This window comes from Oncorhynchus keta, chromosome 3 (genome assembly GCF_023373465.1).
Source record: "Oncorhynchus keta strain PuntledgeMale-10-30-2019 chromosome 3, Oket_V2, whole genome shotgun sequence".
NCBI lineage: Eukaryota > Metazoa > Chordata > Actinopteri > Salmoniformes > Salmonidae > Oncorhynchus > Oncorhynchus keta.
Genome location: NC_068423.1, coordinates 567609 through 584980, shown reverse-complemented (window position 1 = coordinate 584980; position 17372 = coordinate 567609). Strand labels below are relative to the sequence as shown.

General features: G+C 42.2%; 1 protein-coding gene across 2 annotated transcripts in view; it reads right to left on the bottom strand.

The window, feature by feature from the left end:
• The window catches only part of LOC118363618 (delta-1-pyrroline-5-carboxylate synthase-like), a 32618-nt gene that overhangs the window by 4958 nt on the left and 10288 nt on the right, over positions 1-17372 (bottom strand). Inside the window, exons 15-18 of one of the 2 annotated variants that reach the window (XR_008086154.1) lie at positions 9403-9524; positions 8686-8872; positions 5743-5838; positions 3977-5497 (exon numbers count right to left, since the gene is read on the bottom strand). Coding sequence is in view for 1 of the 2 variants with exons in the window: in XM_035744686.2 (XP_035600579.1) it covers positions 5316-5497; positions 5743-5838; positions 8686-8872; positions 9403-9524 (587 nt within the window). In the remaining variant the exon portion in view is untranslated. Of the gene's footprint in view, positions 1-18; positions 5498-5742; positions 5839-8685; positions 8873-9402; positions 9525-17372 lie in introns of those variants that run through there. The other variant, XM_035744686.2, reaches the window with a different exon arrangement.

Below are 17372 nucleotides of genomic sequence, written 5' to 3'. Positions count from 1 at the left end.
GTGATTGAGAACATCAAGTACCTAACTGTACATCATCTTTATTATTCAAAGAATCTGTGGCATGAGGAACCAAAGATAACAAACTTTCACTATGGACCTGTACTGACAGCAAACATGTGACCATAAACATGAAAAACAGAAGGGGAAAAAAAGTTTATATAAAAAATAAAAAAAAGTCAAATCAAATAGGGCCAGTAACCAATCATGATTACAAATTATTTTACCATAAACATTTATGAGTGGAGGGGGAGGCACAACTTGCACAAAATGTCCAACCTCTTGTGGTCACTATACAAAACATTCTGCCGAGACCTAGTGCAGGGGATTGTCAGACACACACGGCGAATGAATGGATATATACACTGAACAAAAATATAAAACAGGGGAATGTAAACGGTTGGTCCCCTGTTTCATGAGCTGAAATGAAAACTCCCAGAAATGTTCCATACACACAAAAAGCTTATTTCTCTCAAATTGTGTACACATTTGTTTACATCCCTGTTAGTGAGCGTTACACACTTGACAATATAATCCATCCTCCTGACAGGTGAGGCATATTAAACAGCACGATCATTACACAGGTGCACCTTGTGCTGGGGAAAATAAGGCCAACGCTACAGAGGTGAGTTGAGGAAATGTGCAATTGGCATGCTGACTGCAGGAATGTCCACCAGAGCTGTTGCCAGAGATTTGAATATTAATTTCTCTACTATAAGCTGCCTCCAACATCGTTTTAGAAAATGTGGAACTACGTACAATCGGCCTCACAACTGCACACCATGTGGAACCACACCAGCCTAGGACCTCCACACCCGGGATCGTCTGAGATCAGCCACCTGGACAGCTGATGAAACTGAGGAGTATTTGTCTGTACTAAAGCCCTTTTGTGGAGCTTTTTTAAAATTTCTGTTAGGCTGGGCCTTGCTCCCCAGTGGGTGGGCCTGTCTACCAAGTGGATGGGGCTATGCCCTCCCAGGCCCATCCATGGCTGCATCCCATCCCAGTCATGTGAAATCCATAGATTGGGCCAAATAAATGTATTTCAATTTATTGATTTCCTTATATGAACTGTAATTCAGTAAAATCATTGCGTTTATATTTTTGTTGAGAGAAATATTTAGGTGTATATATACACACACACAGTACCAGTTAAAAGATTGGACACACCTACTCGTTGAAGGGATTTTCTTTATTTTTACTATTTTGTGAAGACATCAAAATTATGAAATAACACATGCACATGTAGTAACCCCAAAAAAGTGTTAAATCAAAATATATTAGTTTAGATTATTCAAGGTAGCCACCATTTGCCTTGATGACAGCTTTGCACACTCTTGGCATTCTCTCAACCAGCTTCATGAGGAATGTTTTTCCAACAGTCTTGAATGAGTTCCCACATATGCTGAGCACTTGTTGGCTGCTATTCTTCACTCTGCAGTCCAACTACAGTCCCTGGTTCAAATCCAGGCTGCATCACACCCGGTCGTGATTGGGAGCCCCATAGGGCGGCGAACAATTGGCCCCGTGTCGTCCGGGTTTGGCCGTGGTAGGCAGTCATTGTAAATATGAATTTGTTCTTAATTAACTGACTTCCCTCGTTAAATAAAACTTAAAAGTAACAGACACCTCAACTGTTCAGAGGAGACTGCATGAATCAGGCCTTCATGGTTGAATTTCTGCAAAGAAACACCTACTAAAAGGACACCAATAAGAAGAAGAGACTTGCTTGGGCCAAGAAACATGCAATGGACATTAGACCGGTGGAAATCTGTCCTTTGGTCTGATTAGTACAAATTAGGCTTTTGGTTCCAACCGCTGTGTCTCGAGACTAGTAGGTGAACGTATGTGTGATGGTGTTTTGCTGGTGACACAGTCAGTGAATTATTTAGAAATTGAGGCACACTTAACCAGCATGCCTACCACAGTATTCTGCAGCAATATTCCATCCCATCTGGTTTGCGCTTAGTGGGACTATCATTTGTTTTTCAACACGACAATGACCCAACAACTCCAGGCTAAGTAAGGGTTATTTGACCAAGGAGAGTGATGGAGTGCTGCATCAGATGACCTGACCTCCACAATCACCCGACCTCAACCCAACTGAGATGGTTTGGGAGGAGTTAGACCGCAGAGTGAAGGAAAAGCAGCCAACATGTGCTCAGCATATGTGGGAACTCCTTCAAGACTGTTGGAAAAGCATTCCTCATGAAGCTGGTTGAGAGAATGCCATGAGTATGCAAAGCTGTCATCAAGGCAAAGAGTGGCTAATTTGAAGAATCTAAAATATATTTAGATTAGTTTAACATTTTTTTTTATTACTACATGATTCCATATGTGTTAGTATTGAGGTCTTTCCAATTATTATACAATGTAGAAAATAGTAAAAATAAAGAAAAGCCCTGGAATTATTAGGTCTGTCCAAAGTTTTGACTGGTACTGCCTGCATGTACAGTTGAAGTTGGAAGTTTACATAACCTAGTTTCAATGATTCCAACCTAGGTGTTTCAACCACTCCACAAATATCTTGTTAACAAACTATAGTTTTGGCAAGTCGGTTAGGACATCTACTTTGTGCATAACAAGTCATTTTTCACTTATAATTCACTGTATCACAATTCCAGTGCGTCAGAAGTTTACATACAGTAAGTTGACTGTGCCTTTAAACAGCTTGGAAAGTCCAGACAATGTCATGGCTTTAAAAGCTTCTAATTGGTTCATTTATATAATTTATGTCAATTTGAGGAGTAACTGTGGATGTATTTCAAGGTCTACCTTCAAACTCAGTGCCTCTTCGCTTGACATCGTGGAAAAATCAAAAGAAGTCATGGTTCATCCTTGGGAGCAATTTCCAAATACTTGAAAGTACCACGTTCATCTGTACAAACAATAGTACGCAAATGAAAACACCACGGGACCACGGCGCAGTCATACCGCTCAGGAAAGAGACGCATCCTGTCTCCTAGTGATTAACGTACTTTGGTGCGAAAAGTGCAAATCAATCCCAGAACAGCAGCAAAGGACCTTGAAGGTGCTGGAGGAAACAGGTACAAAAGTATCTATCTCCACATATATATATGTGGATATATATATATCCTATAAATGCTGCTCAGCAAGGAAGAAGCCACTGCTCCAAACCGCCATAAAAAAAGACAGACTACGATTTGCAACTGCACATGGGGACAAAGATTATACTTTTTGGAGAAATGTCCTGGGGTCTGATGAAACAAAAATTCAACCGTTTGGCCATAATGACCATAGATATGTTTGGAGGAAAAAGGGGGAGGCTTGCAACCCGAAGAATACCATCCCAACCGTGGAGCACGGGGGTGGCAGCATCACGTTGTTGTGGGGGTGCTTTGCTGCAGGAGGGGCTGGTGAACTTCACACATTTGATGGAATCACGAGGAATGGAAAATTATGTGGATATATCGAAGAAACATCTCAAGACATCAGTCAGGAAGTTAAAGCTTGGTCGCAAATGGGTCTTCCAAATGGACAATGACCCCAAGCATACTTCCGAAGTTGTGGAAAAATGGCTTAAGGAGAACAAATTCAAGGTATTGGAGTGGACATCACAAAGCCCTGACCTCAATCCCATATAACATTTGTGGGTAGAACTGAACAGGCGTGGATGAGCAAGGAGGCCTACAAACCTGACTCAGTTACATCAGCTCTGTCAGGAGGAATGGGCCAAAATTCACCCAACTTATTGTGGGTAGCTTGTGGAAGGGTACCCGAAACGTTTGACCCAAGTTCAACAATTTAAAGGCAATGCTACCAAATACTAATTGAGTGCATGTAAATTTCTGACCCACTGGGAATGTGAAAAAATTAATCCTTGTCTCTACAATTATTCTGACATTTCACATTCTTACATTTTTTTCACACACACAATACATGACCAAAGGTAAGTGGACAACTGCTCGTTGAACATCTCATTCCAAAAGCATAGGCATTAATATGGAGTTGGTCCCACCTTTGTTGCTGTAACTGCCTCCACTCTTCTGGCAAGGCTTTCCACTAGATGTTGGAACGTTGCTGCAGGGATTTGCTTCAATTCAGCCACAATAGCAATAGGGAGGTCGGGCACTGATGTTGGGCAATTAGGCCTGGCACCCAGTCTGCGGTCCAATTCATTCCAAAGGTGTTCGATGGGGTTCAGTTTAGGGCTCTGTGTAGGCCAGTCAAGTTCTTCCACACCGATCTCAACAAACCATTTCTGTATAGACCTGGTTTTGTGCAAGGTGGCATTGTCATGCTGAAACAGAAAGGGGGGGAGGGGGCACGTAATCTGCCCTCCGGAACTTCATTCCAGCCCGCAAGACATAAAAATTCTCCCCAATTTCATGGTATCCAATTGTTAGTTATAGTGTTGTCCCATCGCTGCAACTCGGGAGAGGCGAAGGTCGAGAGCCGTGCGTCCTCCAAAACACGACCCAGCCAAGCCGCACTGCTTCTTGACACAATGCCCGCTTTACCTGGAAGCCAGCTGCACCAATGTGTCGGAGGAAACACCGTACACCTAGCGACCGTGTCACAAGAGCACGATGGGACAGCAAAATCTCAGCCTGCCAAACCCCCTCCTAACCCAGACCACACTGGGCTAATTACCACGAACAGTGCTTGTGCAGACGTTGCTTCAAGAGGCAGTTTGGAACTCGTTAGGGAATGTTGCAGGACAGAAGATTTTTACGTGTGAGGCCTACCACTTCGCGGCTGAGCCGTTGTTGCTCCTAGAAGTTTCCACTTCACAATGACAGCACTTACATTGCCCTAGCAAGGCAGAACGTTGACTAACTACCTGGAAAGGTGGCATCCTATGACGGTGCCACATTGAAGGTCACTGAGCTCTTCAGTAAGGCCATTCTACTGCCAATTTGGGCTATGGAGATTGCATGGCTGTGTGCTCGATTTTATACACCTGTCAGCAACGGGTATGGCTGAAAAAGCTGAATCCACTCACTGGAACAGGCCTCCACATACTTTTGTATATATATATATATATATATATCGTACACACACACGTATACTTTGACCATTTGCTTTCCTGTGCAACATTTCACCACCTCTTCTTTAATTTCCAGGTCATCTTAATGCTTTACACGCTCAGACACTGTAGCAGATACAAAACAGTCTCCTGCTGCTTTCATGTATGTGGTATCTGAAAGTGGTTTGTTGACCCCCACAGTCACATACAGATCCATATATAAGGTTGCAATTTAAGCCCTACTCATAAAAATGAACTTTAAGGTTTTCACTTCCCACTTTTACATGACAGTTCCTGTATTGGAGGGTTCTGTGACTGACTGTGGTTCCTAGCTGGGGAATCTCTGAGGAACAGGGATGTTCTCATGAAGGTACTTCATACTGCCCGCCTCTGAGAACTCTGCCACTGTGTGCCCCTCACCCCGGAGGACCCACTTGGTGGTCAGCAGCCCCTCCAGACCCACTGGGCCCCTCGCATGGATCCGAGCTGTGCTGATGCCAACCTCCGCACCTGCAACACCACAATATGGATCAGGATGTGCTGGTCTAGACACTTTATAATAACTGTTTATCATTAATATGAATTAAGAATCTAACAGATCAAATCAACTGTACTCAACATGAATACACATTTATAAGCATTATAACAAACTAAGCAATATAATTCATAATTATACAACATTTATACATGTTTAAAAAGCATTTCTAACTAGATTTACTGTTATATTTTTGTACAATAAAATTATTTGTACTCACCAAGACCAAATCTGTATCCATCTGCAAAGCGAGAGCTAGCGTTCCAGAAAACACAGGCACTGTCCACCTGCTGCATGAACTGTTCAGCTGTATTCTCTGTGCAGAAAAAACATTACAATATATATTATTCTAGGAAGCAGTTAGTGCATTTGAAATAATTTGACATCAACAATATTTTTTGGGAATCCTATAGTGTAAACATAAATGTATTTTGTTGTAAATAAATGCATGGTAGGCCTATACACTAGGACAGGACAACATTGGAACGTTGACATGCAGTGCTACAGAACTCATTGAAAACTGTTTTTATTTTATTTTTATTTCACCTTTATTTAACCAGGTAGGCTAGTTGAGAACAAGTTCTCATTTGCAACTGCGACCTTGCCAGGATAAAACATAGCAATTCGACACATACAACAACAGAGTTACACATGGAAAAAACAAATAAATCAATAATACAGTAGAACAAAAGAAAACAAAAAGTCTATATACAGTGAGTGCAAATGAGCTAAGATAAGGGAGTTAAGGCAATAAATAGGCCATGGTGGCGGAAGTAATTACAATATAGCAATTAAAAACTGGAATGGTCGATGTGCAAAGGAGCAAGATAAATACATAAATACAGTATGGGGATGAGGACAGATAGCCCATCTGTAAACAGCCCATCTATGTACAGGTGCAGTGATCTGTGAGCTGCTCTGACAGCTGGTGCTTAAAGCTAGAGAGGGAGATACGAGTCTCCAGCTTCAGAGATTTTTGCAATTCATTCCAGTCATTGGCAGCAGAGAACTGGAAGGAGAGGCGACCAAAGGAGGAATTGGCTTTGGGGGTGACCAGTGAGATACAGTGGGGCAAAAAAGTATTTAGTCAGCCACCAATTGTGCAAGTTCTCCCACTTAAAAAGATGAGAGCCCTGTAATTTTCATCATAGGTACACTTCAACTATGACAGACAAAATGAGGAAAAGAAATCCAGAAAAATCACATTGTAGGATTTTTTATTAATTTATTTGCAAATTATGGTGGAAAATAAGTATTTGGTCAATAACAAAAGTTTATCTCAATACTTTGTCATTGCCAACAATGTATATAACAGAGGTCAAACATTTTCTATAAGTCTTCACAAACTGTTGTTGTTATTTTGGCCCATTCCTCCATGCAGATCTCCTCTAGAGCAGTGATGTTTTGGGGCTGTTGCTGGGCAACACGGACTTTCAACTCCCTCCAAAGATTTTCTATGGGGTTGAAATCTGGAGACTGGCTAGGCCACTCCAGGACCTTGAAATGCTTCTTATGAAGCCACTCCGTTGCCCGGGCGGTGTGTTTGGGATCATTGTCATGCTGAAAGACCCAGCCACGTTTAATCTTCAATGCTCTTGCTGACGGAAGGAGGGTTTCACTCAAAATCTCACGATACATGGCCCCATTCATTCTTTCCTTTACACGGATCAGTCGTCCTGGTCCCTTTGCAGAAAAACAGCCCCAAAGCATCACTGCTCTAGAGGAGATCTGCATGGAGGAATGGGCCAAAATAACAGCAAGTGTGTGAAAACCTTGTGAAGACTTATAGAAAACGTTTGACCTCTGTTATATACCCTTTGTTGGCAATGACAAAGTATTGAGATAAACTTTTGTTATTGACCAAATACTTATTTTCCACCATAATTTCCCAAATAAATTCATAAAAAATCCTATCTGTATTTTTCCCCCTCATTTTGTCTGTCATAGTTGAAGTGTACCTATGATGAAAATTACAGGGCTCTCATCTTTTTAAGTGGGAGACCTTGCACAATTGGTGGCTGACTAAATACTTTTTTGCACCACTGTATACCTGCTGGAGCGCGTGCTACGAGTGGGTGCTGCTATGGTGACCAGTGAGCTGAGACAAGGCGGGGCTTTACCAGGCAGAGACTTGTAGATAACCTGTAGCCAGTGGGTTAGGCGACAAGTATAAAGCGAGGGCCAACCAATGAGTGCATATAGGTTGCAATGGTGGGTAGTGTATGGGGCTTTGGTGACAAAACAGATTGCACTGTGATCGACTGCATCCAATTTGTTGAGAAGAGTGTTGGAGGCTATTTTATAGATGACATCACCGAAGTCGAGGATCAGTAGGATGGTCAGTTTTACGAGGGTATGTTTGGCAGCATGAGTGAAGGATGCTTTGTTGCGATATAGAAAGCCGATTCTAGATTTAATTTTGGATTGGAGATGCTTAATGTGAGTCTGGAAGGAGAGTTTACAGTCTAACCAGACTCCTAGGTATTTGTAGTTGTCCAGGTATTCTAAGTCAGAGCCGTCCAGAATAGTGATGCTGGACGGGCGAGCAGGTGCGGGCAGTGATCGATTGAACAGCATGCATTTAGTTTTACTTGCGTTTAAGAGCAGTTGGGAGGCCACGGAAGGAGAGTTTGCCTGGCATTGAAGCTCGTCTGGAGGTTAGTTAACAGTGTCCAAAGAGGGGCCAGAAGTATACAGAATGGTGTCGTCTGCATAGAGGTGGATCAGAGAATCACCAGCAGCAAGAGCAACATCATTGATGTATAGAGAAGAGAGTTGGCCCGAGAATTTAACTGTGGCACCCCCATAGAGACCGCCAGAGGTCCGGACAACAGGCCCTCCGATTTGACACACTGAACTCTTATCAGAGAAGTAGTTGGTAAACCAGGAGAGGCATTCTTCTGAGAAACCAAGGCTGTCGAGTCTGCCAATAAGAATGTGGTGATTGACAGAGTCGAAAGCTTTGGCCAGGTCGATGAATACGGCTGCACAGTAATGTCTCTTATCGATGGCGGTTATGATGTCGTTTAGGACCTTGAGCGTGGCTGAGGTGCATCCATGACCAGCTCTGAAACCAGATTGCATAGCGGAGAAGGTACAGTGGGATTCGAAATGGTCGGTAATCTGTGTGTGTGTGTGCATGTGCATTGCAGGATTTGCTCACCGTTATCTGTAACAATGACATCTGTGTGGGAGCTGCCGTATTTGTGGATGTGGTCCACGGCGTCCTGCATACTATCCACCACCTCAATGCAGCACTCCAGGTCCCCGTACTCTGTCCTCAGAGACTTCACCTCAGATGGGCTAAAAGTCAGGTAGGAGGCAAACCTGGGGCCTGCATGGATCTTCACCTGTGGGATGACAAGACATTACATTTTCAATGATGACTGTATTTGACCATGTACATATCTCTACTGTGTAGTTAAAGGGACATAACATTTCAAATCAAAGAAGGATGTGCGCATACAGTATCTCAACATCAGAATACTTTTTTTTACCAATATCCCATTAAACTGACCAGGTAGATGCTTCACCGATTTAAATAAAAAAGACAGTAAGCCTTCCCCCTTACAATTGGTCAGATAGGGTGGCAAGGTACTACATGAATAAGTTATTGTTGGAAAAATGAACTATTCTGCTGTGGGGTTCTCCGGTAAGTTTATTTATGAATGGCTGCTTTAGAGACGACAATGCTTTGGATGACAACACTAAAAGGTCTAACAGTGTGTTGGCCCGGTCTCTCCCTTTATAAATGATGTCTCTATATAGTGTGTTAATGCTCTGGATTGTGTAATGTCTGTCATCTGTATAAAAGTTACTGAACAAGCCTCAGTATGAGTATTGTCTACATGGAGAGATGGTAGGTGTATGCACATCTCACCTGTTCCACTCTAAGCATATCTATAATCTGGTCAAACAGAGGTGTCCTCAGTAGATCTCTGTGGAGGAGTAGGGTCTCCATGGCATTGCAGGCTGCAGGGTAGTCACATTTAGAGTCTTTGACTGCAGAGAGAACATTTATTAGACTACCGTTCACTTAGAGCAGGTATTCTCAGGGGTACGCCCAATGCCGTAGGGGGTACACCAAATAAAAATGTGATGCACATAAAAAAATACAAATCTTTTTTTAATTTACATTTTCAAACAGTACATTTTTGTATTTTCCAACGGGGCTATACATTTGGGTGCGTTTTTTTCCCCCTCGCCTGATTAACCTCATTTCACTGCCAAAAATTACATTTAAAACCACCTAGTGTAGAGCAAAATAACACAATGTCAAATACAGGTAGCCTGGTCAAATAATTAACATCCAATCACATTAACCATAACTCTCCAGCAGGAAACCTGAACTTTAGCGCAGACATTTAGAAAATGAAACATGACAATTTGAAAAATAAGTAACGGGAGTTTGAGCAAGAATAAAGACCCCTTTCAAGTAGTAAGATGTATAAAAGCAACAGACCATTAATAAGAAGGGGCTAGAAGCATCTTATATGGTGAGCTACCGAGTGGCTAGGACGGGCAAGCCCCGTACTATTGTAGAGAATTGAATTATTCCTGCTGCCGCGGATATGGCTGGGACAATGCTGGGGGAAAAGGCAAAAAAAACTATACAGGCAATGCCTTCCTCAAACAACACTTTCATGATGCATCAGTGACACGGCAGGAGATGTTTTGAAACAATTACTGCTTTGCATACAAGCCAGTGAATTATATGCGAGACAGCTGGATGAGTCAGACGTGGCGGGCCTGGCACAGCTCCTAGTATATGTCCGTTACGTTTACGGGAGGTCAATTAAGGAAGACATCCTCTTCCGCAAACCACTGGAAACGAGGACAACATGAAGATATATTTAAAGTACTGGACAGCTTTGGGCCATCAAATGGACTTATGGTCAAGATGTGTTGGTATGTATACTGATGGCGCAAAAGCCATGACAGGGAGACATAGTGGAGTGATAACGCGTGTGCAAGCAGTTACTCCCGACGCCACTTGAGTACACTGCAGCATCCACCGAGAAGCTCTTGCTGCCAAGGGAATGCCTGACAGCTTGAAAGACGTTTTGGACACTACAGTGAAAATGGTTAACTTTGTTAACTTCAATCAAATCAAAATCAAATCAAATTTTATTTGTCACATACACATGGTTAACAGATTTTAATGCGAGTGTAGCGAAATGCTTGTGCTTCTAGTTCCGACAATGCAGTAATAACCAACGAGTAATCTCGCTAACAATTCCAAAACTACTACCTTATCCCTTACAAGTGTAAAGGGATAAAGAATATGTACATAAAGATATATATGAATGAGTGATAGTACAGAGCGGCATAGGCACGATGCAGTTGATGGTATCGAGTATAGTATATATATATGAGATGAGTATGTAAACAAAGTGGCATAGTTTAAAGTGGCTAGTGATACATGTATTACATAAAGATGCAGTAGATGATACAGAGTACAGTATATACGTATACATATGAGATAAATAATGTAGGGTATGTAAACATTATATTAAGTAGCATTATTAAGTAGCATTGTTTAAAGTGGCTAGTGATATATTTTACATCAATTCCCATCAATTCCCATTATTAAAGTGGCTGGAGTGGAGTCAGTGTGTTGGCAGCAGCCACTCAATGTTAGTGGTGGCTGTTTAACAGTCTGATGGCCTTGCGATAGAAGCTGTTTTTCAGTCTCTCGGTCCCAGCTTTGATGCACCTGTACTGACCTCGCCTTCTGGATGATAGCGGGGTGAACAGGCAGTGGCTCGGGTGGTTGTTGTCCTTGATGATCTTTATGGCCTTCCTGTGACATCGGGTGGTGTAGGTATCCTGGAGGGCAGGTAGTTTGCCACCGGTGATGCGTTGTGAAGACCTCACTACCCTCTGGAGAGCCTTACGGTTGTGGGCGGAGCAGTTGCCGTACCAGGCGGTGATACAGCCCGACAGGATGCTCTCGATTGTGCATCTGTAGAAGTTTGTGCGTGCTTTTGGTGACAAGCCAAATTTCTTCAGCCTCCTGAGGTTGAAGAGGCACTGCTGCTCCTTCTTCACGATGCTGTCTGTGTGGGTGGACCAATTCAGTTTGTCTGTGATGTGTACGCCGAGGAACTTAAACTTACTACCCTCTCCACTACTGTTCCATCGATGTGGATAGGGGGTGTTCCCTCTGCTGTTTCCTGAAGTCCACAATCATCTCCTTAGTTTTGTTGACGTTGAGTGTGAGGTTATTTTCCTGACACCACACTCCGAGGGCCCTCACCTCCTCCCTGTAGGCAGTCTTGTCATTGTTGGTAATCAAGCCTATCACTGTTGTGTCGTCCGCAAACTTGATGATTGAGTTGGAGGCGTGCGTGGCCACGCAGTCGTGGGTGAACAGGGAGTACAGGAGAGGGCTCAGAACACACCCTTGTGGGGCCCCAGTGTTGAGGATCAGCGGGGTGGAGATGTTGTTACCTACCCTCACCACCTGGGGGCGGCCCGTCAGGAAGTCTAGTACCCAGCTGCACAGGGCGGGGTCGAGACCCAGGGTCTCGAGCTTGATGACGAGTTTGGAGGGTACTATGGTGTTAAATGCTGAGCTGTAGTCGATGAACAGCATTCTCACATAGGTATTCCTCTTGTCCAGATGGGTTAGGGCAGTGTGCAGTGTGGTAGAGATTGCAACGTCTCTGGACCTTTTTGGGCGGTAAGCAAATTGGATTGGGTCTAGGGTGTCAGGTAGGGTGGAGGTGATATGGTCCTTGACGAGTCTCTCAAAGCACTTCATGATGACGGAAGTGAGTGCTACGGGGCGGTAGTCGTTTAGCTCAGTTACCTTAGCTTTCTTGGGAACAGGAACAATGGTGGCCCTCTTGAAGCATGTGGGAACAGCAGACTGGGATAGGGATCGATTGAATATGTCCGTAAACACATCAGCCAGCTGGTCTGGGCATGCTCCGAGGATGCCGTCTGGGCCTGCAGCCTTGCGAGGGTTAACACGTTTAAATGTTTTACTCACCACGGCTGCAGTGAAGGAGAGTCCGCATGTTTTGGTTGCGGGCCGTGTCAGTGGCACTGTATTGTCCTCAAAGCGGGCAAAAAGTTATTTAGTCTGCCTGGGAGCAAGGCATCCTGGTCCGTGACTGGGCTGGTTTTCTGATGGAAGCAGTCTTGGAGCGTGGAATCAGATTGGTCGGACCAGCGTTGAACAGACCTCAGCGTGGGAGCTTCTTGTTTTAGCTTTTGTCTGTAGGCAGGGAGCAACAAAATGGAGTCGTAGTCAGCTTTTCTGAAAGGAGTGCGGGGGAGGGCCTTATATGCGTCGCGGAAGTTAGAATAGCAATGATCCAAGGTTTTACCAGCCCTGGTTGCGCAATCGATATGCTGATACAATTTAGGGAGTCTTGTTTTCAGATTAGCCTCGTTAAAAGCCCCAGCTACAATGAATGCAGCCTCAGGATATATGGATTCCAGTTTGCAAAGAGTCAAATAAAGTTCATTCAGAGCCATCGATGTGTCTGCTTGGGGGGGAATATATACGGCTGTGATTATAATCGAAGAGAATTCCCTTGGTAGATAATGAGGAATTCTAAATCAGGTGAACAGAAGGACTTGAGTTCCTGTATGTTGTTGTGACCACGTCTCGTTAACCATAAAGCATACGGCCCCACCCCTCTTCTTACCAGAAAGATGTTTGTTTCTGTCGGCGCGATGCGTGGAGAAACCAGCTGCGATAGCGTCTCTCGAGTGAGCCATGTTTCCGTGAAGCAAAGAACGTTACAGTCTCTGATGTCCCTCGGGAATGCTACCCTTGCTCGGATTTCGTCAACCTTGTTGTCAAGAGACTGGACATTGGCGAGTAGTATGCTAGGGAGTGGCGCGCGTTCGGATAGTGGGCGGCATTTTCACTTTTGGATGAAAAGCGTGCCCAGAGTAAACTGCCTCCTACTCAGTCCCAGATGCTAATATATGCATATTATTAGTAGCATTGGATAGAAAACAAGCTGAAGTTTCTAAAACGGTTTTGAATGATGCCTGTGAGTATAACATAACTCATATGGCAGGCAAAAACCTGAGAAAAAATCCAAACAGGAAGTGGGAAATCTGAGGTTTGTAGTTTTTCCAACTCAGCCCCTATTGAAGATACAGTGGGATATTGGTTGTTGCACTTCCTAAGGCTTCCACTAGATATCAACCGACTTTAGAACGTTGTTTGATGCTTCTACTATGAAGGGGGGCTGAATGAGAGGGGAATGAGTCAGAGGTTTGCCAGCAGCCACGAGCTCAGTCATGCGCATTCACATGAGGTAGCTCCCGTTCCATTGCTTTCTACAGACAATGGAATTCTTCGTTTGGAACATTATTGAACATTTATTATAAAAACATCCTAAAGATTAATTCTATACACCGTTTGATATGTTTCTACGACCAGTAATATAACTTTTTTGAATTTTCATTCGACCTTGCCGTTGGAAGTTGCACGCGCGTTTCGATTTGTTTACCAAATGCCCTAACAAAAGGAGGTATATGGACATAAATGATTAACTTTATCGAACAAATCAAACATTTATTGTGGAACTGGGATTCCTGGGAGTGCATTCTGATGAAGATCAAAGGTAAGTGAATACTTTTAATGCTATTTCTGGCTAATGTTGACTACACAACATGACAGATATCTCTTTGGCTGCTTTGGTCTCTAAGTGCCGTACTCAGATTGTTGCATGGTTTGCTTTTTCCGTAAAGTTTTTTTGAAATCTGACACAGCGGTTGCATTAAAGAGAAGTTTATCAAAACTTCCATGTATAATAGTTGTATCTTGTATCAATGTGTATTATGAGTATTTCTGTTAATTGATGTGGCTCTCTGCAAAATCACTGCATGTTTTGGAACTACTGAACATAACACGCCAATGTAAAATTAGATGTCCCATAAACATCACTATTGGGTCTTTTTTTCGTTTAAATCGGTCCATATATAGCCTAGATATCGATCTATGAAGACTGTGTGATCAAGGAAAAAAACATTGTTTTTTAACGCAACGTCATTTTTTAAAATGAAAAAAGTTGACGATAAACTTTCACAAAACACTTCGAAATACTTTTGTAATGCAACTTTAGGTATTAGTAAATGTTAATAATTGATCAAATTGATCACGAGGCGATGTATATTCTATAGCTGTACGTGGAAATAATGTCCGGGGAAATCTCAACCAAAATATCCGGTCGGAGACCGGAAGAAATGTGCTGCCTTGTGTCCGTTTGACCAAGAAACAAATCGTAGGCAAATGACAAGACTGTTGACATCGTGTGGAAGCTGTAGGTAATTGCATCCTCGGCCCCATTTAATGTGGTTCCCATTCAACAACACGTTCAAGTGGCGTATGGATATATTTTCCCATTTTCAGTGATCAGATTTTCCTGCGCTTTTCGATGAAACGCACGTTCTGTTATAGTCACAGCCGTGATTTAACCAGTTTTATAAACGTCTGAGTGTTTTCTATCCACACATACTAATCATATGCATATACTATATTCCTGGCATGAGTAGCAGGGCGCTGAAATGTTGCGCGATTTTTAACAGAATGTTCGAAAAAGTAGGGGGTAGAGAAGATGCTCGACTATGCATATAATTGACAGCTTTGGAAAGAAAACACTCTGACGTTTCCAAAACTGCAAAGATATTGTCTGTGAGTGCCAGGCGAAACCCAGATAAAAATCCAACCAGGAAGTGGCGCATTATTTGAAACCGCCTCATGCCAATGACTCCTTATATGGCTGTGAATGAGATTACGTTTTCCACGTATTTCCCAAGGTGTCTACAGCATTGTGACGTCTTTTTAGGCATTTCCATTGAAGAATGGCAGTAAGGGACCATATATAGCATGTGGTCACATGGTGTCTCCCGCAGAAAATCTTGCGTAAAATACTGAGGTAGCCATTTTTCCAATCGCTTCTTATGAGAAACCAATTGCCTCGACGGATATATTATCGAATATATTTGTTAAAAACACCTTGAGGATGGATCCTAAACAACGTTTGCCGTGTTTCTGTCGATATTATGTAGCTAATTTTGAAAAAAAGTTTGGCGTTGTAGTAGTAGCATTTTCCCGGTCGATTTCTCAGCCAAGCATGATGAAGAAGCGGGAGCTTTTTCGCCTACAAAAATAATATTTTTGGAAAAAAGGAACATTTGCTATCTAACTGGGAGTCTCCTGAGTGAAAGCATCCGAAGTTCTTCAAAAAGGTAAATGATTTAATTTGGTTGCTTTTCTTATTTTCGTGAAAATGTTGCCTGCTGCCAGCAGAGCCTAGCATAGCATTATGCCATGATAAACTTACACAAATGCTTGTCTAGCGTTGGCTGTAACACATATTTTGAAAATCTGAGATGACAGTGTTGTTAACAAAAGGCTAAGCTTGTGTTTGAATATATTTTATTCATTTCATTTGCGATTTTCATGAATAGGAAAAGTTTCTAGTGGTATTTATGTCCTCTGCGTTATGCTAATGCGTTTGAGGCTATGATTACGCTCCGGGATACGGGATTGCTAGTCGCAAAAGGTTAACTAGCTTGTCCTGAATTGCAAATAATCAATGCGGTGCCTGTTAATTTATCATCAAATCACAGCCTACTTCACTAAACGGGTGATGATTTAACAAGCGCATTCGCGAAAAAAGCACTGGTCGTTGCACCAATGTACATAACCATAAATATCAATGCCTTTCTTAAAAACAATACAAAAGTAAATATTTTTTAATCCTGCATATTTAGCTAAAATAAATTAATGATAGCAGGCAATAATAACTAGGGAAATTGTGTCACTTCTCTTGCGTTCTGTGCAAGCAGAGTCAGGGTATATGCAGCAGTTTGAGGCGCCTGGCTCGTTGCGAACTGTGTGAAGACCATTTCTTCCTAACAAAGATCGTAAATAATTTGCCAGAATTTTACATAATTATGCCATTGCATAACATTGAAGGTTGTGCAATGTAACAACAATATTTGGAAGGGTTCTGTATTTCACTGAAAGAATAAACGTTTTGTTTTCTAAATGATCGTTTCCGGATTTGACCATATTAATGACCTACGCCTCTTATTTCTGTGTGTTTATTATAATTAAGTCTATGATTTGATATTGATAGAGCAGTCCGAGTGGTGGTAGGCAGCAGCAGGCTCAAGTGCATTCATTCAAACAGCACTTTCCTGCGTTTGCCAGCAGCTCTTCGCAATGCTTAAAGTACAGCGCTGTTTATGACTTCAAGCCTATCAACTCCGAAGATTAGGCTGGCAATACTATAGTGCCTATAAGAATGTCAATAGTCAAAAGGTATATGAAATGCAAATGGTAGAGAGAGAAATAGTCCTATAATTCCTATAATAACTACAACCTAAAACTTCTTAGCTGGGAATATTGAAGACTCATGTTAAAAGGAACCACCAGCTTTCATACTTTCTTCTCCAACACTGTGTTTTGCATTATTTAAACTAAATTGATTTTTATGTATTATATTAAGTTAAAATAAGTGTTCATTCAGAATTGTTGTAATTGTCATTATTACAAATATATATATATATATAAATAAAAAGCATCCAATTAATCGGTATTGGCTTTTTTTGGTCCTCCAATAATTAACGTTGAAAAATCATAATCGGTCGACCTCTATTTGAGCCATAAAAACTCAATTTTCAACCACTTCACAAATTTCTTGTTAACAAACTATGGTTTTGGCAAGTCGGATTGGACATCTACTTTGTGCATGACAAGTCATTTTAAACAATTGTTTACAGACAGATTATTTCACTGTATCACAATTCCAGTGGGTCAGAAGTTTACATACACCAAGTTGATTGTGCCTTTAAACAGCTTGGAAAATT